This window comes from Rhipicephalus microplus, chromosome 7 (assembly GCF_043290135.1).
Source record: "Rhipicephalus microplus isolate Deutch F79 chromosome 7, USDA_Rmic, whole genome shotgun sequence".
Lineage (NCBI taxonomy): Eukaryota > Metazoa > Arthropoda > Arachnida > Ixodida > Ixodidae > Rhipicephalus > Rhipicephalus microplus.
In genome coordinates this window covers 134,020,957-134,044,025 of record NC_134706.1, presented here as the reverse complement: position 1 = coordinate 134,044,025, position 23,069 = coordinate 134,020,957, and the positions used below count along the sequence as shown (strand labels likewise).

Sequence of the window (23,069 nt, the reverse complement as noted above, 5' to 3'; positions counted from 1 at the left end):
CTGAGGTATGTAGTTGTGGTAGGTAGCCACCTCTAGTTTAGTTCTTGCAGTGTTCACTCAATGGCGGTAGTTGATGCGAGATTTTATAAAATGGAGTGGAAATGATTGCCCAGGAGTAAAGCCATGCCTCTGGCAAGATGGTGGCTGTGGTGGCCATCTTACTAGGGGCATGATAAAGTATCACCGTTCAGCAATTAAGAACGAGGCGTTTCCCTCGCACGCCCAACGAGTTTAATGTGGAAACTTTTCTGGGTCACATAGTGCTCCAAGCGTGTCTTAGTGTTACTAATTTTCCTTAGTAAGCCTCTAATTGGAGGCAAAGTTCTTCGGAGATTCAGTCACCGATACTCGTTTCTGTGTGTTCTTTCGTTGGGAACAACTATCTTTTAACATAGAACTAACGTAGCATTTGCATTAACATATTAAAGCCACTTGATCTTTAGTGGGCACTACCAGAAAAGAGCATGTTTCTGCCATCTTAGCACTGGCAAAAGCTGGCTTCACTTCTGCTGGCAAGGCATTGCGGGAGCATCCACTCCAGCAATTTTTTAATCCTGCTCGTATAAAACTAGATGGCAGTACTTGGACTGTTCACTAGATGGCAGTACTTGAGGTTGATGAATAGATGCGAGATGATATAAAGCTAGATGGCGGTACCTGTAGTTGATAATGAAGGATGTGAGATGTTATAATAGGAATTATATCACATATGGTGCGTGTCATTCGTAGAGGGCAATCGTTCAATTTAGTGCAGCGACGCAAGCTAAGGGAAGCGTTGTAATAAAATTCGTTCGCAGTTTGTGCGCTGTGAAGCTGCGTGACACCACTACCAAGATCCTGCCGTACAAGAGCGGGCGGCCCAAACGGCACGGCATATACATACGGCGTTCTCACATTTTAATTCACGATCGACTCTGCGAATTACACTGAAGATTCACGATTTACCGATGATTTTCTTTGGAGCTTCGCCCACTCATCATCATTCACCCTGTGGGTATGCTGCGATTTTTTTCGTCATTCTTTTGAGAAGTGTGGTATCCATGAAACACTTGCGAGGAATTTTGTGCCAATTGCTTATGCAGTGACTGACGGCGATGAGGAATTATGGCTGAAGTGGGTATGCACCACAGTTAATAGGGGAATAAGAACAAGCTTTTGTAATGGGTTGGAGCATTGGACGGCCCACTCGTTATGCTATGCGCATTGTGCGACGACTGGTTGTTCTTTTGCTGTTTTAAAATTATGTATAAGTCGTATTAACGTCATTGCTTTCCCAACATCAAGCCTGCCTAAGTCATGTTTGCCAACAAGTCACAAGCACCAGCATAGCTTAGTGGTAGAATACTGGGCTGGCACCGAGCAGACCCGGGTTCAGTGCTAGGTTTGCTAACAAGTCACAAGCACCGGCGTAGCTCAGTGGTAGAATACTGGGCTGGCACCCATCAAACCCAAGTTTTGAGCCCCACTGTGTCTTTGGTGCTAGTTTTTTTTTCTAATTTTGCTCAATGTGGTTACGTACACCTGCGGCGGCAGCGAACAACGACGTGTGACTTGAGTTGTGATCTCATTTGAAAACACTCTTTGGGTAACTACTACAACCACACCTGCTTGATACTCACTAGGGCATTAATAATAAACTTTTGGGTAGCAGGCTGCCATTCTCTATGCTATTTTAAATGCGAAGCATTTCTTAGCGAACATCGACGTCTTTGAGTGTATCTATCTATCTATCTAGCCGCTTACGTTTCAGTGCTCTCATTCCCACACCCTTAACTTGGCGTGAACCAAAATTAGCATGGGAGGGTAAGGTGGTTTGACGAATATGACGCGCTGGTCAACAATGAATAATGTCACAATCCCATCGCGTACATCGTCAAACACTTCCTGCCAAACAGTAGCATATTTTCACGGGCGGGTGTGTTCCGCTAGTATCCGGGTATGTGTCACAGGTGATTGACACTCAGTATATGCCCAGGAACGACGAGAACACACACGGGCAATTTTAACGCTCGAGTGTTAAAAAGATACCTGATATCAGTAGCACCGACCCAGCGAATGCAAAGAATGTCAGGGTCGCAGCTGCTATCGAACCCAAGCACCAAGCATTATGCGTGGCAATGAAGCATTTTACCACAGAGCTACGCCAGGTTTCGGAATTATGTACTTTTCAAATAGACACTATAGTCACCGTGAAACGTCAATAGTAGTTGCACTGCTGCCTACCCAATTTTATAAACATTACATATGTACTCCCTTGATACAGCCGTCACGTCGGGTTAACGTCAATTGTGGTTAGTTGCCAAGCAATAAAGTTGATTTTTGTAGCAGTGTCCAGGGCCAACTTCTTTGCGAGCATCAGTGAAGATCATTATTTTAACTTGTGATGTTTCTAATACGCATGTTCCAGTTGGCATCCTTGCACAAGCGCAAGCTATATAAACATCTGCAACTCTTCAACATATGTCTGTGCGTACAATATTTGTACATATATATTTAGCGTCTTTTCATTACGTGTCGCTCAATATAAAAATTGCAACACTGTCTCCTTCCCTCCGCATGGTTCGCTTGAAGTTGATTCCCAGGTACTTGGGATCTGCCGATTTTTTTCGTCATTCTATTGAGAAGCATTGAATCTGCTAAACACTTGCAAGAAATCTCGTGCTAATTGTTCATGCAGTGGCTGACGACGAGGAGGAATTATGGCTGAAGTGGGTATGCGCCACCGTTTATAGGGGAACAACAATAACAAGCTTTTGTAATGCATTGTAGCATTGGACAGCCCACTAGTTACGCTTTTCACATTGTACGACGACTAGTTGTTCTTTCACTGTTTTAACATGCTTTATAGGTCGTATTAACTAGATTGCTTTCCCGACATCAAGCCTGCCCAAGGCAAGTTTGCCAGCAATTCACAAGCACCAGTGTAGCTCGGTAATAGAATACTGGGCTGGCACCCAGCGGACCCGGGTTCGAGCCCTACTGTGTTTTTGGTGCTAGGTTGGCCAACAAGTCACAAGCACTGGCGTTGTTCAGTGGTTGAATACTGGGTTGACACCCAGCAGACCCAGGTTTCGAGCCCCACTTTGTCTCTGGTGCTAGTTTTTTTTTTTATTTTACGGACACCGGCAGCGGCGGTAGAGATCTGCGCATGACCAGAGTTGTGATCTCATAACAGCTTTCACTTTAATAGTCACAATCGACGAATCACCTGAAGTGACACAACAACACGGGAGTCACACAAAATCGCTGAGCGAACTAAGTAAGACAAAGGAAGTGAAGCCGTTGCCAGGCAGCCGGGCATTGCAGCAAGATGGTACACCACATGCAGACACCGCGATGACAACACTATAGTTACTCATGTCATCGCTGCTCGCTCAGCGTTACTCGGCACTTGAGGCGTCGCCTAAGAGCTCAAGGAACATGTCAAAATACTGTCGATGTCTCATGGCATGGAACGTGCCATTGAGCTCTTTGCACTTGAAATAAGAACTTTTACGCAACAGGCGCCATACATACTTCGCTAAAATAACTCATCCCTACCAATCATCTGAATGAATGCCGCATCTTGAGTTTGAAATTTGGTGTCGCTGCTCCTTTAACATTAGTGCGGTTTAGTGGACAAAGAAACGCCTTCGTTGTCATTGGGGCTGAAAACCACAACCTTGTGATGCAAAGGCTGTCGGCTCCGACGCGCAGCACGATACAGTGTGCGTGACTTCATGAAGTGACACGTGTCCTCAGTAAGAGATCAGCTTGCCGTATTGGGAGCGGTTGAATGACTACAAGCCTATGATGAAAGTGGCATCAATTATTGGAAAACAGAGTGTGCAAATATGCATGTGGCTGGTGCACGTCTGTGGCCTCGTTTGTGTACACTTGGGTTTCGCACGCTTGCCGACACCAGGTTTTTTATGAACTGAGCTGCCACCCACGAAAAGCTCAAGAAGATCGTGAAGAAGTGCACTACTTCATCATTAAAGGGATACTAAAAAAACGACTTTGTTTAAATTGATAAACTAGACAGACTCTGAGAACTCTAATGCCATAAGTATCACTTTTATAAGTTCATTATTAGCAGAAATAAATCAAGGCTGAAGTTTCGTTATTAAATTTTGTGCCAAAATCTACACGCGTGATGTTTGAGAAATTGCAAAATGTTTTTTTTTTTCGTATTTTTACGACATTAGCTTGATGTTATTTTCAAAACTTCATATGCTAGGTCTATGGCACCCAAAGATGACAATGTACATCATTTTTATCGAGCAGAAGCTATGTAGGACCCAGTAGACGCCATCAAAATTTGCGACGTCACGCAGTTTGGTGCGGGAATCTCACGGTGGTGAGTCCACCCGCACTTTCTTTTCGTGTGTTCTGTTGCTTACCAAACGTCACGTCGCGGTAAGAGTGTGTGTTCTCGGTGTTGTGAAATTGTACTTTACTGATACGTGAAAAATTGTTTTGCTTTTCAGTGTCCCTTTGAAGCCGCAAGCTATGCATCATTCTTTCAGGGGCTGAGCGGCTTGTGAGTCACCTCCAGCGTAGTGGGGTGCCCATAGCCGTGGCAACCAGCTCGAAGCGGGACTCCTTCGAGCTCAAGACAAGTCGCCACAAGGAGCTCTTTGCCAAGTTCCATCACATAGTGTGCGGTGGGGATGGGACAGAGGTGCCACGGGGCAAGCCACATCCGGACATCTTTCTCGTTGCTGCCGGGAGGTTTGAGAGCCCACCTGCACCTAAAAAGGTATGCTCTGATCACTGTAGCATGTGCCGCACGGTCAAACTTGTGGCGATCTAAGGACATGAATCGTGAGAGCAGAGACAGGATCGTGTCCTTCGTAGTGTGCTGTGTGTTTCACTGTGTGTTATGTCTTTGGCATCAGTGAAGACACTAGTAAATGTAATAAGAGAAAAAAATATGGTAGTTCACTGTAAACACAAAATAGCTCTTGCATGCCAAACAAGCAACACTATCCTGGTCTGGTGGGTTAGTTTGTTCAAACTTTTACATTGCACAAGCATGCACAAGCAATAAAAACAGCCAAGTTTGGCTGTCGCTGCTGTGCATTCATTGAAGGCACTGGCCAATCCAAGGTTGCCCCGGCCCACAACAACAAATCCACCAACCCGTCACTCACATCAACCAGCCCTTCCCTGACTTCATTTCTTGCCTATTTCAGCTTAACTCATTACTGTAGACAGGTAGTGTCTGTGCTGAAAACATCATCAAAATTGTCAGCATACCGTAAAAACTATTAAGTCGGACTGGAATATACTAGGTTGAGCCCCCAAACTTTGAAACTCTGAATAAGAAGTTTTAATAAAAATCGCAAAGTATCACAGTGCACCCTTACATTTGTAAATGCGCGACACAACCAGCTGCACTGTGCTGACGTTTCTTTTTATTTGGACACTAATCTTATGTAGTTAAACACCAGAAGGCCTCAAAGTGCTGTCACTCAGACTCGTCAAAACATTAGTCCAAAGTCGTCTGTTTTCACTAAAAATGTCCCACATTGCATTGTCCTCCGTTCCATCCAATGCGTTACTGATGCAGCATTTGCGAAAAGACAGAAGTACACCGCCTCGGTGCAAAGCCCTTTCGCTTCGTAAATCAGCGCACTTACAAAGGGGATCCCTTGAATTGCACCCTCGTGAGCCCAGAGTCGCACGCTATTTTGAGAGCTTTCACGCGGATGCACTCCACTGTTATGGGTAGCGATCTTACGCGCAGCTCCCGGACGAATTCGGTGAGTAGTGTTTCCAGTTCAGAGTGCTCTGCAGTCCGTCCACAAAACTATGTTTTTTTTTTTTGGTTGCTGCAGGATGTGATGCGCTGCTTTTAGCGCCTCCAGTACTTTGCGCTTTTCTTCGATGCACCGAATTCTCGTTGTGCCGCCAAGTTGCTGTGCACTTGAGCATACTCGATAACTTTTTCTTAAGGCCTATCATAAGCTGCTGTCGACTACCACTCATTTTTGAAGGGAAAAGAAAACAACAGACTGACAGCAGATAACCGAGGCAAAATGGTGTTGCTAGAACACTGCAGGCCTTGCCTAGCCTTGCCCAACCACACCACTGCTGATGCTCACAATGGCAATGGAGGCTTTCGACTTCAGCTGCCCGTTGTGGCGAGGCTTCCGCCTTTTTTTCTGCCGATGACCGGTACATAAGACGAGGGTCGGCTTTTCATTCCATTTTTTTTAATTCGATCTATATTACAAGTTTGACCATGTTTTATATATACTGCTTGATGTGCACTATTTTATACAGTTGAACCTCCTCACTAGAGACACGCATTGGGAAGCAGTTCTTGTCCCATATGTGAGGTGTCGCCTATGAGCAAGGTAGTACAGTTGCATGAAAGACGTAAAGGTCAGCACTGCATTCATTGCCTTGTAAAAAAAAAAACACGGACTGTCCATGCTAAGGGTTGGCAACTTTTTGAGGCAGAGGGCAAAGTTGCATTAGCTGACACAGCCGTGGGCCAGACAGCCTACCTGGAGGGGGGGCGTTGCTAGCTAGTTGGGAAAATACAGATAATTGACAATTTGCAAAGCTATTAAAAATTATGTTTATTTTGAGCACTCAAAGTTGCAGTCAAACATAGGTTCTAAGCAACGATGCCATTTTTAGGTCAAATCTGCCATGTCAGCATAGGAAATGTCAAGAAAAAGTGGGGGGGCGGAGTCTAGATCAGGCCGCAGGTTGCCGACACCTAATCTATGCAGTCAAAAAGCACATGAGTGTGGGGGCCACAGACCGGTGGCAGTGAATTTATTTTTCAGACTTAATCTGTGATAAGTCACTTGCATGTGCTCAATAAAATGCTATATATTCTGTCCTCCATGTCAAGTAAAAGATCATTTCATGTCTAGCAGTTGTCACATGTCTTTCTCTCTAATCCTTTTGCATGTCTATTAATAATATGGAAGCATTCACTCTTTCGCGCAATTAGCGCGCATGTGCTGCCGAATGTGCTGTGTTTATCTCTCTTCTCTCTCTGCTGTCTATCTTTCATCTCCCCCATCCCCTTCCCATGCGCAGGGTAGCCAACCGACTGCCTATAGGCTGGTTGACCTCCCTGCCATTCTTTTCCTCCTATTTTTCTTCTTTCACTCTTTCAAAGTACGGTCATTCGGTTTCTGCACCTTTGTTGGCACCGGCGTCCCTTGATGCGCGCTTCTCCTCCCACAGGTTCTGGTGTTTGAAGACTCCCCCAACGGAGTGCTGGCTGCAGTGGCGGCTGGCATGCAAGTGGTCATGGTGCCTGATCCCCGCGTAGACGAGAACTCTCGCAAGAGTGCTACACTGTGCCTGAACTCTCTGGAAGACTTTGAACCAGAGTGGTTCGGTCTTCCGCCGTACGACCACTGCAACTGAGGCACCAGTGTTGTACTAGTCTCTTCATTGTTCATAGCATGGATAGTTTTTTTAGAACATACGACGTAAGAAGTGTTAGGCATTTGGACTGTCTGCCATATTTTCCAGTCTACTAGTACATTGTTACATAAAGTGTAATTTCTTTTTTGTTTTATGCATGCATGAATCTTGTGTGCTAGTGCAGTGGACATCATCTTTTTATCTTGTCTCCTCAATTAGTTGTGTACAGGAGCATTTTCTAGCGTTGTGGGGTAGATTGGTTGAGATGACCAAGATCAGGCCGGTGATGAAAGCAGTACTTCCATTTAGGAAACTTGAAAAAGTGATTCATTTATATTTAGAGAAAACTTTTACTGGTGCTCGTTGATCCGGCGCCCGCCATCTCGGCTTTTTCGGGCTCCTCGCCTCTCTTCGTACTTTTTACCTCCGTTGTTCCCGCCTTTCTCCCTCTCCCTCGGCACCTCGGTCCATTTCACGAAAGGCAAGGGCGGCTCGCAGTAAAAGGGGGGATCAAGAGGTGTGAATCGTCAACATGGAGCCCGGCTCCCCTTCGACTCTAAAGTCACGAATGCTCAGTTCTGTTAAGTCGACCCACCCGCTTCCAGAAACAGCCTCCACATTCCGCAAAGCCTAGTTGTGACGCCAGCGCACCCGTCTCGCGACACCATGGTCAGCTTCTAGTAACAGTCGCCGCATTCGCGAAATTGAGTTGTGGCGACAGCGCGCCCGTTTTGAACACGTCACAGGCAGCGGGACGCAACGATTTTTACAGAAATTGACGTTCATTTGTCAATGATTCCTAGAGTTTTGTGTGAGAAAATGAGGATATGATTACGAGGAAAACGACGGCGGATGACTCCGTATTAATTTTTACCACCTGGTGTCATTTTAATGTGCACACAAATCTGAGCACACAGGTTTTCCTGCATTCCAGCCCCATTTAAATGCAACTGTGGCCAGGAATCCAATCTGTATTTTCAAGCTTAGCAGAACATTGCCTTGCTTAAATACTTATAGAACAAGTCTGCACTTAGGACAGCTTGCTAGGATGTACTGTAAAAGCTTGATCAATTTACCCTCGTTCATTCAGAAAATTGGACAGTTCAGATCTGTGTCTGGTCTCGGTCAGCATATACGATATTTAATGGCATCAAACTCTTGTTTTTTAGGTGCAGGTCACATGTGACCGCAACCTAGTTAACTTGGACGATCCTCGGAGTATGCCAGGGGGCCCAGCTCCTGCAGTCTCTCTATTGTGTGCCAGTTATGCTGTGTGCAGTGTCTGTGACTAGGTTTTGAATATTCCCATTTCAACATTTTCGAACCGGAAGAAATTTTTTGCACTCTGAATGTTGCGGAGTTTCACACACAACCCATGGTCCCCACCACAAGGGCACCTCGGCTTCACGCTACATTCGCACACGCAGCCATGAAACTGTTTGCGGAAGAGGGGGCACCGAGGTGCCCACGTAGCCCTTCGCATCATGCTGTCTGGCTGAAGCCGAGATGCCCCGTTCCCTCTTTGCCCTATTTTTGGGGAGACTTCTCTCCAGACCCGAGGAACGTGCATCACTTTCTCAGGAAGTGCTGGTTGTCTTTCGACTTGGGGAGCCATCACAAACGCAGCTCGATCAAGTCGGGAGCCAATTAGTTGGCACCACTCCCTGCACCCCACCCGGCTCTTTGAGGGTGACCTACTGCCCCAGAGCCGAAGTTCGAAGTCACGAGAGGCGAGCCGGAGCGTTATTGTCGTGCTGAACTGGTCTGCCGCTTTGTCTTTACATGTACATTTTGTCGCTTGTTGGTGGCGCTTGGTGCTAATAAACAGTGTCAGGCCAAGAAGTCGACTCTGTTACCACTGACCTGAAACCCGCCGTTATTGCGATAGCGGCATAACTCCAACTGATTGGGCTGCTGCAGAGTACTTCTAGAGAGTGATGAAGGTTGTGCTAGCACGTAGTTTGATGCAAAGATGGGCAGTTTGGATGCGCGGATCTGTGACAGAGTAACCCCCTATAATGTCAATCAGAAAAAAGTGTTCATTCATTTTGGACTGGACGAAATCTAGTGTATTGGACTATGCTAGTTGGATAAGGCCTGTTCAAAACGACACACATCAAGCCATGTGTACTCTCTGCTGAAAGACATTTTCACTCAGCAACATGGTCAATAGGGCAGAAGCACATTGCTGCTTTAGATTACCGACAAAGTGCTTCCCAGCCAAAGCTGCTTTTGTTTTTGGAGAATGTGATGGACGCCTCACCTGGAAGCAGCAACTGGTGCTTGCTGCTACCAAGCCTGCAAAGACCACAACTCTTGTGCAAGTGTCGGAGGGTGGTTCTACATTGAAAAAGAATGTCACGAGAGCCAAAATTATGTGGTGCTTGGTGAACACATGATGCATGGATCTCTGTGTTCTGTGACAGCGACTGCAGCACTTTTACCTGTGATTTTTACAATTTGTGAGGTAGCTGCGAAGGTTCTATTTTGCAAGGATAATGTTTGCTGCACCATTTACCGTAGCATAGCCCCATACTTTCACGGTATGTTGCTATCAAGCCTTATCAGTGTGCCTCACCTTGTCATCTGCTTCTATGACTCCCTAAACGAGGAAACGCAGAAGCAACAAAATGGGTATTCTTTTCAGGTGTTGGGACAGCGGAAAGAGCAAAGTAAGAGTTTGTTGGGGCCTTTGTATGCTGAAGATATTGATGCAGATTTAAAGAAAGGTATCCAAAGCCACATTCTCAACATAGGAAACTGAGGCTTCCATGTGATCAATTGGGCTCATACAGTGGCGTAACGGGGGGGGGGGGTACAAGTGCTTTGGGCGCCCCCTGGAAAGGTTGTCAACATTCTTTTGCGTGAAACCGCTTGGGAGAGGGGCGAGGTTGTAATGATGACTGAAAGTAAAGACAGTGGTAAAGGTAAGGGTTGCCGCAATGGCTTTAGCGATGTTCCATTGAGCAAATGATCCTCTCTTTTCATCTTGCTGTGATACCTCTGTGCCTTCCCATGACCTTTTCTTAAGCTTTGTTTCCTGCTTTGCAGTAGCAGGTGAGGGTGAGTTTCAGCGAGCCCCACTAGCCTCCCAAACCAGTTACTGAAAGCTTCCCCTGAAAATCAACCACGTATGTACGTATAAAAAAGTTTGAATGCACCCTTTTTGGGTAAGAAAACAGAAAACTAGAGAAAAGAAAAAACTCCTGTCAGAATAACCGAACGTCTAACGACCAATCGTCGCCGCAGCAGTAGAACGAAGGACGAATATGATCTGTGACCTTGGCACCAACAGGCATGCAAAGGCGTTTGTTCGCAGAGTTCTTTGTCGGAGAAAAGATGGAGGAAGTGTATCAATCCTCTACATCGTGGGCGCCAGGAAAGCAATATAAGGGGAGAGGTCAACGTTTCCCACAGGCCATCTACCATCGTGGGTGGTTTCATCGCTCGGCTCAAAGAACACACTCCTGGGGGAAAATCTGGGTGTAGTTTGCCCGATCGCATGTGGTGGCCGCCCCACTCCGTATTTTGGGAAAACCAAGAACTTTCCTGAAAGAATGCGGCAGCACAAGAATGACATCCATTAACGGAAAAGAGAACAGAGCGCGACGGCAGAAAACTGCGAGCAGTTTGACCATCAGTGCTACGATAACGCTGCCGTGATGGTTGGACTAAAAAGTGGTGTCAATCAAAAAAAAAGTGGAAAAAAAAAACTGGCAATCTTTGTAAACTGCGAGAACCATTCACTGAACTTAGTCAGTGTACATGCTGCAAAGGAAGAAACTATGATGATGACCTTTTTCAGAACCATCGAAGCACTTTACTTGTTTTGTTTTTTTCTTGCTCAACGTATCGTGGGGAGAAATCAATGCATTGCCTATTTTTGTGAAGTTTAAGTCCTAGACCAGATGGAGTGCAAGGGTCGAAGCGGTGAAGCCAGTCGCTAGATACCTTGAGAAGATACTCGAAGTTAAGAAATTTTAAATAATGACAAAGCAACGAGCGAGACGAGAAGTGATGCTACACTATTGTAGAAGCAGAGTTATGATTTTTTTATTTTACTGGGCTTTTGGAACAAGATCCCATACATTGTGTTCCGAAGAGACTGCAAGACTCCAAAATGAAGTTTAACGATGCTGCCTCAGACAAGACAGCGTGCGGAGATCACTTTCCTGAAGAAAGGAAAACATCGGTAAGTGTGTCGCTTGATGAAGGGCTTCGTCTCTGTGAGGCATTTGATGTCGATGTTGAAAGGCACGCACTATGAAAAAAACAAATGCCTGGTGAAAAGTCGAAAGAAGAGGCGTTGATGGCTAAACAGGAAATAGAAAGGGTCACCAAATCCACACTCGATCATCTTCATTCGGAAATCCGTGAGAGGTTTACTTGCCTGCAGGGCGTCAATCTCAATCTTGGCTTTTTTGTGGATATCAACAAGCGAAGAAAAAAACGAATTACAGCGAAGACATCAACAAACTAAAAACCGCAACACATTTGGCAAGTTATACAGTTCTAATGTTAAGACGCAGGACCTTTATGAAGAGATTTTAGATGGCAGACTGCTGCTTTCACAGCCTATTGACCAGAAAGTGTGAAGACCTGAAAAACTTCTTAAATTTATTGCAGAGTATGGAGATGATGGCACATTTTCCAACCTTTGTGTAGCCATTAAGAGGAAGTTAACCATTGAAGTTTCGATCACTGGCTGTGAGAGATCCTTTAACAATCTGAAATTAATATTCCCCTCTTTGCGTGCAACAATGGGACAGGACAGACTTGCTGATCTTGTGCTACTGAGTTTGGACCGAAAAGAAACTAAATAACAAGCTTTGACGTCATTATTGTTTGCTTCATTGAAAGCAAGGAAGGTGCAGCTATAGTTTTTGCAGAGCGTCCTAGTGTATAGCCTATTTTAAGTTTTTCCTAACAATATCCAAAGGATGTAAATAAAGTGTTTTAAATAAAGAAATGTGTTTTTCTTGACAAGAATTAATCACACTGAGCATTATAACACTAGTGTCATAATAGGCTACAATATGCGACAGCAGGGTTCGCCAGAATGAGTTTTTCAACGCATCATTAGCGTTGACAAAAAAATGCAGACATAATATGCAGATTTGGCATATGCAATAAATAAGTTTGAATGATACATAAACATGTGTATCATTCACATACATCCACAAAAACACCGCAAGTGGTCATCTAGTAGTTATGGTGCATGACTGCTGTCTCGAAGATACAGAATGGGATCCCGGCCACAGCGACCGTATCTTTGATTTAGGTGAAAGTTAGAGGCCCATGTACTCAAATTTAAGTGCACGCTGAAGAGCCTCAGTTCAGCAAATTTTTTCTAGAGCCCTCCACTACAGCGTACCCCATAACCATATCGTGGTTTTGTGACGCTGAATCCCAAAGATTATTATTATTAATTACTGTACCTGCTCAGGTACACAACGATTGCAGAACTCGCACTTGCAGCAGCACGGTGCTGATGCCAGTCACGAATCCAACGAAGTGAGTCGCCTTGACAGTGGGTATCTCGGATACCCGACAGCAGTGCTCATCGGAATCTGCGCACTAACTTGCAACTTCGTCACACAAGGGATAAAGTCAGTGTATGTGAGAAGAAGTGGAAAACTATGCACGATGTTGCTGCTTGCACTGCTATCATCCAGAGTTTTGTTTCAATGTGCGAAGCGAAAAACCCGGAGTATCTGAAAAAACTTCCTGAAATATTTTTGAGGAAGTTGCCGCCACCGTTGCGCTGACATGAGACTGGCAACGTTAATGCAACGGTTGAGTGGCTTTAAAGGTGGTCCGAAACCACTGTCAGATCTTTTGAGGCTGCAAGGCGAGTTGGCAAACTTCGTGCAAAAGTTTTAAAAAAAGAGGAAATAAAAAACAATGTCGGGTAGAAACCCTGACATGGTACTTAATAGATTGTTTGAATGTCTTTCTTTTTTTCAGTTTGACACTCACAGTTTTAATTTAGCATAGGGTTAAACTTACAGTCAGCAGAACTTCTAAGTAAAGTGGCGAGCTGGGCTTGTTGGTATATATTCTGGTGAGCTACAGCACAAAAACTACACAACAAACAGAACGCAAACAATGTCTTCAAGCGCTGACAATGACGAGCACCGATTTGTCAGTGTTTCTCGTCGTCAATTGCATTTTGTCCGTTGTGTAGTTCTTGTGCTGTTTCTGGGTGTACTAAAAGGATTTCTGAATGAAAAAAATGGTTTTAGCTTTTTATATGTCAAATAAACAGTAGCAGCTTTAATTTGTGGGGTTCTATTTTATCTATTGAAATCATAACATGCAAAGGTACGAACACTAAAGTCAAAGTAAGAATTTGATGCATTAGGCATTGCATAACGGCTTAAGATCAGTTGGTTTCGTACCCCAGCAAATTAAGTCATTGATTTTTTTTTTCCTGAAAAACTAAGTGAAAGCTACACGGTTGTGTCTTAGGCAGTGCAAGATGAAATTTCCCAATGACAGTGGGTATGTACAAGTGAGAGTGGTAATTAACCAAGACATGCACTGGGTGAACTTTGAAAGATTGTGCTCCTCACTAGGAAGACGAGCATGCCCAAGCACAATTGCCGCAGTGTGCCATGTACATCATTCCTAGAGTGGAGTTACTGTATGTGCTCCACCTTGTATTCCCTTTAGTTTATGCATGCAGCTTCTTTATGCTAATTGTGCCAACTGGTGGTCAAAAGAGACTCAGTTTGATAGCTCACTAGATAAGCTGAACCCTCATCATACTCAATATGTCTTGAATTGACCGGAGTGTGCTGCGTATTACTGTAAATAATCGATTTGGTCAAGGCACTACAGTTCAGCGGCCAACCGATGTCCTGCATTGCAGAACCAACTTCTAACTAAAGTACATTGTACTTTTCTTTACTCAAAACAAATAGAATAAAAACTACTTGCATGCACAGTTGAACTTATGCTCTCATTATTTTTGTGTCAAAATAGAACATGACTGACTAGAGACCCAGTTTAAAAAATAATTGGAGCCAATTGAAAAATTTTCACTTGGTTTCTATTCGTGCCATTTGTGCATTATTACACATTTGGGCCATTTGTACCAATTGGTTGCATGCCAATTGGGTCAAATGGTGCAGTAGCATGTACCGATTGGGCCAATGGAGCGTATTCTTATTGGACCGATTAGCTGAATTCCAATTGGGTCAAGTGGTGCGGTCAGCACATGATCAATTGGACAAGTTGACTGTATGCCAATTGGTTCAAATGGCATAGTTAGCACATTCGTCTGTAATAGTGCTCAAGCTTGGCACCTTAGTGATTCACCATGTCCAGGTAAAATTCTAAGATTAATCTTAAAATTTCCAGAACTTTCACGGATCTGAGCTGGCATATTGCGTGTCACGTAGTTAGCTCTTTGATAGGCTCAAAAACAGCGAACTTCACACAGTCAAGGTGGGTAAACTCGAGCTTTATTTGAATGCTTGCAGCAGGTGTTGTTATAATGCGAAACTATCCTCAGATGAGCAATGTGCTTGCGCGCATCCTTGTACACTGCCTGAAAGAAATTAAGACAATAACGACTCATCAAATGTACATAATTACAGCAAACATATAGCTTTACTAAATAACATGGGCGGCATGAACCCACTCGTGTTCAGCAGTACAACTTTAAAATGACCCTTAGCCTAATCTGAATTAGCCCAGTCTTGCAAGCACTCACACAGATAACGCCACAGGAAAACAATGTAACGATTATGAATATTTGCCGTCGCGGCAGCCCATCATTTACAGTTCTTGAAAAGCTGACTGGGGGAAAGGGAAACGGTTCAATCGTGTGTGCAGTGGTCGCATTTCCATGTACGTGAAATGCAACCCTGAAGGCAGCCGATTCTTTTTCATTCGATACTACACTGACTAGACATCAAATGAATTAACTTGCACATAATTACTAACGCTTGCTGCAAAGATGCATGTGCACCATAAGGCACAACACAAAGGATGCTCACACTAACCAGCATGTAGCAGGCTTTGCTCATTTAATTGCATACTGCAGCAAGGTATACAATGACCCAGTGCTTATAATAAAGCATAGAAATACTTATGACAAACGCTCGCAAATTCTGGAAAAACATAAGTTAGCAGCCATTCCCCCTAAAAGTCTCTCGTGTCAAGACTACTCATTTGGTCCGAAACTGAATGCCAATGTGTTCCGGGAACTCATTAGACTGAAAATGTTGTTTCCATCAAATGCCATTAGTTTCCCCATGTGACAGCAAAAATGACATTAGATTTCCCGTATGACGAGTACCAGAGAGCTTGGTTTCTGACTAGCAAAGCGTTATGCGAAACGCAAATGAACTGCAGCACTGAACTAGTGATATACCATTGAATAGAAAATGTACCACTCGATATTGTGTCAGTATGCATTGACAAAATACTTTTAGTCAGTTAAGACAGTTTTAATTACAACATGGAAAACACCAATGCCTTGTTTCATACGGCATTCCACTGTAACGTATTTTGTTATTGTTCGACTGCAGTTCAAGGCTTGCATGAAATATTCACTTTATTTCACAAAAATTCTAACGCCTGTTCTTTTTTGCAACTTGCTATAGGGGTTATTTCACATCAACTGTCTCAACAGTCGTGAAAAATTTGACAAAATTGCACAAATATAGAAATCAGTTCTAGTACAGCATTTTCCAAAAAACTTTTGAGTGAGAGAGAGAGAAAACATCTATTGAATTAAGCTTGTGAGTGAAGGTGGGAGGGTCCCTTATTCCAGGAACCCTCCGACCTGGACATCCCGCCCGGTTCGAGCAACGAGTTGACGCTGCTCTACCAGGTCCAGCTGGGAGATAGCAGCCTCCCACGCTTCACTGTGGAGGTCTTGGTCTGCATCTGGTGATGCTGCTTGTAGCCTTGGGATGCTTAGTTTGCACTGCAGCAGGAGGTGCGCCAGAGTGTCTGCCACATTCCAGTGAGGACGGATGTAGTTGTGCATAGTTGGCCTTGTATGGTGCAATGGTACACCACAGAAATTTTTTAGGCATGTGAGCACCATTTGAACTTTATGAGATGGTGAATAACCAGGTATAAAGAGAAAAATTGCTACAAATAGACCATTTCATGCATTATTTCACAGGCTGTTTTCAAGCATTTTTCGTACATTGTATCTTTACGATAGGACAGTTCCTTATAGTACCTTTTTATATCTTTAGCTTCTTAGTGCATAGATAAAATTGAGTAAATTGTAGCATTTTGGAGGATTTTTCCTACGACTGATGAATGCAATACATATTTTTACAGAACTCTACATAAAACCTACTTTCTTGTCCAGCACTTAAGCTCTAAAATAAAACAATGAACTTGGCAACAATCTTATTCTGTCCCATGTTGCACCCTAAGCTATTTTCGCATCTGTAGCACCCTATGGGGATTCAAGAAAAAATAAACCAGCAAGGTGCATGCAATTAACAACTACCCGAGCTTTTTCCACTGATAGTTAAATAAAAGTAATTTTTTGTTTTAGCAGGAGAAAATTTTATAAAAAGAAATTTTTCAATGGAAGATTGCAGGTAAAGGGGATGGCTTGATTTGATCCAGCAGTTTGGTTTGAGGGGAGTGGTGTACAAATGCCTTCCTGTAAATTGGGAGGGGGTAGGGTTAGTCTGTGATAATTTTTCGGGGGTGTTTGGGGATCCTCCTGGAGGGGGACGGGGGGGGGGGGGATATTGCTTGATCTGAAACACGACCGGCTTTATAAATAGCGACCTGCGCACGCGCCCTTCTCCTACGGGGCTACGCGGTCCAAGAAAAGCCGCGATGTTGACGGCGCATCTCACCAGAGGGCACTGGGTTTAATCCTCAACTTCGTGTCGGCTGCTACAGCTACTACGACAGCGGAACGCGCGAGATCGTGTAAACCCCGTGCCTTTGCAAACATCAGCTGTTTTGTTTTTTGTTCTGCCTACCATGACGTGAAACAAGGCAGTATATACCAACTTCCAACCAACCAACTTCGAGGAAACGTAGAAACGTCAGCACTCGTAACGGTGGCTTGTTGCACGGGCCCGCAACCTGGGCTAGCTTTTCCTGGCAGCCTAGACAACATTGTCAAAGAATGTTATGCAGTGCCATGCTGGTTCTGTCTAATGAGGTATATTTAGCAGGTCCGCGAGGTGCACTCCGAAGTGCAGGAAAACAAGTAGGCTAGGTCGGCTGTTACATTTTGTGCGCGTACGTACTTGTCACTTTATCCTTTCGAGAGTTCTTGCGCAACTTCACCTTCAATTGTGGCTTGTTTGATACGCAGGTCACACAGATTGGTGCAATGAGCTCGCTAACTTTTAAACTGTATTACGGTAGTTGTACCTGCATTGGCCGTCTCGTCAGATTTATCGCGTTTTATGCAGGTGACGGGAGCGCCAACAAATATTACACGCTTTTTTTCTGGGTTTTACGCGCTGTGCTTGCATTTGGGCTTCGAGGCGCACCGTAAGGACTACGGAATTAGTTCAAGGAAACTTGAACGTGTGATGAAATGAGGACACACCCAACTCATCTAATCCATGCATTCAAGCTTAGAGCAACAATAGATCACAACTTGCCAAATGTTTTATTCGTTAAATGACACACTGAATCACGAGCACATTTAGAGACAGTCTGGCCTTCAGAATTAGACCTTCAGCACCTTTCGCGAGGTGGGTTTCGTTTTGAGTGCCTTTTTCTTGGCGTTGGACACTGTGAGGCCATTGGCGGTGTTAGACAAAAATGGCCTCATGAATTTCTGCAGAATTACGCTGACCAGCTTTGTTTTGTGTGGCACACTTTTGTCCTCGGCACAATCAAAAAGTGGGCTGAGGTCCCTTTACAAGCACGGAAGCCACTCGGGAGGCAGCTTGCTCCAGGTGGCGGACAAATCCCACAAATGGTAAGGTGGGATAGGAGAGGCCTCCCCTGTCGATGCCAGCAATGAGGGCTGTGGTTGGGGAGCTGGAAGATGGAGCTTGTAGCTTCACCAGGCAGCCCTCGCATTCAATGTTATCCTGAATGTTATCCTGAATGTTGTGCAAGGCAAACCATTTTTGCACCACCTCCATGAACTCCAAAGTTGGCAAACAGTTTTGGAACCCGTTCGCCCCAAGGCGATGGCCGTGCTGCTGGAGGAACCTAAGGACTGAGGTGACCTAAACAAGGCAATGAGCATCAGATTTGTTTAAACATGGACTTAAAGCAACAAAAATCGGTCAGTCTCGTTACCTCCGCATAATAACGAATATTTCTACGGCCATTTCATATTGTTAGAGCCGTACAACCACACTGAGTTATGCGGCATGCAATTAGCTATTCACCTGCACTTACTCTACAACAGGCTGTATCTGCCCCCCTGACAAGCTTGAAAAAAACTTCGTGTTCGACTTGTGATTGTCTCCAACAAGACGAACCACTCGAAAGCCAGCATCTTCAACAGACTGCATCACATTAAGAGCAAGATGAATGTTCTTCAGCCACAGGTTCCGCACATCCGTGATCGGGAACTCGTGGAACGATATTCCTCGTGATGCGGCCGTGCGCCCGCTTGATTTGCAGAGCGGTACGCAGCAATAAACCATTGCGCAAGTTGCACCGTGTAACTACTTCGCCCAACTTCTTTCAACCATAGCTAATAGTTGAGGTAATACCAAGAGACGTGCATGCAAATGCACAAGCAAACGCGCCGATCACCCTCGCCCGGCAGCATACGCAGTCGCGAGGATGGGAGACGTGAGGATTAAAAGCAGCGCCACGGCTTGCAGCGGCGCTCGCGGAAACTATAAATAACACACCAAGCAAAAAAAAATCACGGACACGGCGCTGGTGGCGGATGCGCAGGTCGCTATTTATAAAGCCGGTCGTGATCTGAAACAACTCTGCCTTATCTCTATGTAATGAAAGTGAATGTGCAGGGCTCATGGATTGAAAATACAATGATTTGAAACTAGGTAATGCATATACTTTCATTTGAATGCCCCATCTTCAGCTCATGTGATATCCCTGTAATTTTGATGCAAACACATAAAATGAGAACCACCTTGAGCATCAAGATTTGTAGCATCACGCTGTGGTGAGCTTGAGCAATCACTCTTGCCTGTTGTGGTCTTAAAAGTATAACGTAACACTTCAAATATGTGAAGATTTAAGAGCAACAGGCTACAGCTTTGCTGTAACATACTTGTAGTCAAGTGACGTAGCTAGTCTAATATGTAGATTATCTGTTGTACTGCAAAACCTTTTGTATGCAGGAAGAAATCAGCTTGGTATGCACAGCTTTATGCACATATATATACTGTTAAATCCCTATCATGTACCATCCCCCCCCCCCCCCCTTGGTGAAGGAAAATTCTACAAGATTTAGAAAGGGCGGGGATCTTACTAAAGGGTCCCAATAAAAACGGTGAAAATTAAGAGGCAAAATGTCAAAACGGCTAAAAATTGAAATGCCAAAACGAGACAATGCCAAGAACCACTTGAACCGTGCCGTAAAGCGCGCAAGATTTCATCGATTCTAAGGAAAAATGGATGATGACGCTGTGTGGTGTGCCCCCAGAAGGGAATCTTGTCTGCAGGGACGGTTAGTTTTTGACAAGAAAGTAGGCTCTCGACACTATTAGATGTGTGAGATGTGAAGAGAATTCAATGCCAAAGTGATTGATTGCCAAGTTTTCTCTAGAAAGTACTACCATAGTAATCTCAATGACAGTGATCCACACAATCCATATGCACCCTGCCACTCACAGAGCAAAAGCCAAGGGCGGAAGTTGTTTGGCAGCCTCTCTGGGTAATCGGTACAATGTCGATGTTTTAAGTTTTTTATGAGGAATTTTACACAACTTATTTTTCTGAAGTGCAATATACAAGGAATTGCTTTGCTATGCTACTGTCACGGACTGCCGTTTTTGCGACCCGGCGTCACGGCAATTAACGGGCGCCGTACTACCCCGCTGACCGGCGGGAACGGCGGGCGCATGAAAGAGAGCCGGGAAGTGCCGAATGGGGTGTTCTTCAAACGTCGCCGCCGACGTTTGATCCTTTGTACCTACGCCGGCGTCTACAGAGCCGTGGAAGGCCGCGATGTACCCCGAACAAGGTTTAGACTACGGGACGCACCGGCTGAGAGCCAAACAGTCTGACCGTTCCCACGGGAAAACTTCAGGTGGCCAATCCGTATGACAGCACTCCAACAGGTTGTCACTCTCGCTAGTTGGGGGCCCTCTCCTAATTAAAGAAGGGTGGGGTCAGTATATTTTTTGGGGCGGAGTTTCCAACAACGAAACGCGCATGATTGGACCCATGTAGAGGTCTCTTGTCCCCAAGGGAGAGAGCGAGGGGACACGAGGGGGATTTAAGCGCAGGATTTTGCCCTGCTAGGCAGGCTAGTCGCTGACCAACATGATTTAGAAACAGATCAACAAGTATCTCTTCTAGAAGTTTTTAGTGTGGCTCTGTATCGGCTGGCCACCTAAACTTAGCCGTTCGTCTAGTTGTGACGCGATATTAACGTCTGCAACGTAGACATCGGGACTTCGCCTCGATTTAGCTCCACCTGCCTGAGGTCTCCTGCAAGCACTAGCCTCCTGGAGCCACCAGCGTTGCAACACCGCCGACATCACAGTCGTGCCCGAACTCTCTTCGACTTCTCGCATCCGATCGTCGGGGACGCAACGCTGCCGGTCATCACACGTATGCCTTCACCTGTTTATATTTTCGAACTTTCTCCTTCGTAGTTCTATTGTTGTTAGTTTGTGTAGTTTGTAATAGTTCTCTCTCGTAAGCTGATTTATTATTTTTATATGTATTTTTGTTGTATCAAGTGTTGATGTATTTTGTTAGTGGTATTGAAGTGTTGTGCTAGATCCCGTGTGCTGCAATATCACTAGAGTAAAGTTTGTTTTGTTTTCGCACGTCTCTGATCTCTTCACTGTCTCTGCTTGCGTACGGAACGAACTAACATGCTGTCATCCCGTCGCCGACAGCGACGAGATATGCAATAATATATTTCTTTTTTTGGAGGCTTGCACCATATGCAAAGAAAACATCCATGGCTGTTGGGGAAAAAAGGGCGAAAGCGTGTGTGCACTATACAGGGCTACAGGAGCTGTTATATTGTAAAAATAATGAAATGCTTTATTGAGCACAAATGCACTCACTGTTGCCTTTCGTCCAAGTTTAGTGAATAATAACCGTGACTGAACCAGAGAAAATGGTGGGAAGGGAGGAAAGGCCGCATAATTTGAAATCTCCTGAGAGGAAGGAGAAGCGCTTGCGTGGTATTTTATGGTATGTAGGGGTAATTAAACAAGAAGTGCAACAGAAGGACACCAGTATAAATCAATAGAACTTCAATCAGCGTGCTGATCATGTTCCTTTTTGTTATCGAGGTTTTCTGATAAATATCTGGTGTGACGTGTGCAAACAAACTTAGTTCGAAGTGAACACTCATTCAGTCGTCTTGTTCCTTCTTCTGTCCTTGATTGATTGTGCTCCCTGATCAGGCGTGAACACCTACATGCTCGACTAAGTTTGAGTTTCGGTGAATGTACACGTAATAATTTCGAATTTTTTTCAGCCAATGCTGCACACAGCTCGAGCTGCAAAAGTTAAAGTTGTTGTGCAAATGTGAGTTTTTTTTTTTTGGTAGTATCGCGAAGGATAGTGTAAAGAATTTGAAGCAAGGTGAAAAAAATTCAGGAGCCACCTCAGGAAAACGAGAGCACGTGAAACTGGGAGCGTGCGTGCCCGACCTGCAGCTCTCCCTTCTCGATTTATTTCTATCGTGTTGTGCACCGCTCCGTACGTCCCGACTCTTTCCTTCCCCCATGCCGGAAATTTCATCGTCATCCCCGTGTTTCGCAGCGCAACAACTCAGTTGGTGCGGGCATCCAGGAAACGTGACAACGCGAAACGACTAGTCACCTCCATAAAAGATCGCACTGCCATTTCAGAAACGGTTAGTGAAACATCGAAGAAAATATCGAATGTGTCTGGCGCAGCTTCCAGGTGCTGTGAATTCTTCGCTCTGTACCACAGAACACCCACCAGTTGACTGTACTGTATTAGGGTACCACCGGGTACCACACTTTTTTTTCTCTCTCGGAGTCGTTCTGCTTTTGCCGCCATGGAGGAATGCCGCTTCCACGGAGGCCGCCGCTTGCAGAGCACCTACGGCAACTTCTAACGCTGGGTGGATGGATGAATTGATGTGGCTGTACCCCACGGAGGAAGGGAAGGTGCTGTACCCTTTTAATCGGGCGGCGGCTATCGCCATCTAGCTGTATACTTAGTGAACCAACAACTAGATTTATCTTTTAGTACTTTGCAGTGAATCGTTTAATTTCCACTCGTGCCTCGACTTTAGCCACCAATCAGATAACCTCCTTTTAGTTAATTCTCCCCACTTAAAGTCTATTTTGCCCTCCCTGTCTCTAAACCCCAGTGCTTTGAAAAACTCTGCGCCATCATCCTGAACTATAGGGTGAAACGCTTTACAGAACATTATCAAGTGTTCGGCAGTTTCCTCCTCCTCTCCGCATGCACTGCATACCATGTCTACCCCTTCGTATTTGGCCCGATATGTCTTTGTTCGCAATACTCCTGTCCTGGCCTCAAACAGTAGAGAACTACCCAGAGTATTATCATAGGTCCTTTCC

At 44.8% G+C, this 23,069-nt stretch overlaps 1 protein-coding gene across 1 annotated transcript in view; it reads left to right on the top strand.

The window, feature by feature from the left end:
- LOC119185335 (pseudouridine-5'-phosphatase) overlaps positions 1-9,222 on the top strand; it is a 32,055-nt gene extending 22,833 nt beyond the window's left edge. Inside the window, exons 3-4 of the mRNA XM_037434394.2 lie at positions 4,509-4,741; positions 7,195-9,222. Coding sequence (XP_037290291.2) covers positions 4,509-4,741; positions 7,195-7,380 — 419 coding nt within the window. The 3' untranslated portion in view covers positions 7,381-9,222. The remainder of the gene's footprint in view (positions 1-4,508; positions 4,742-7,194) is intronic.
- The last annotated feature ends 13,847 nt before the right edge of the window (positions 9,223-23,069 follow it).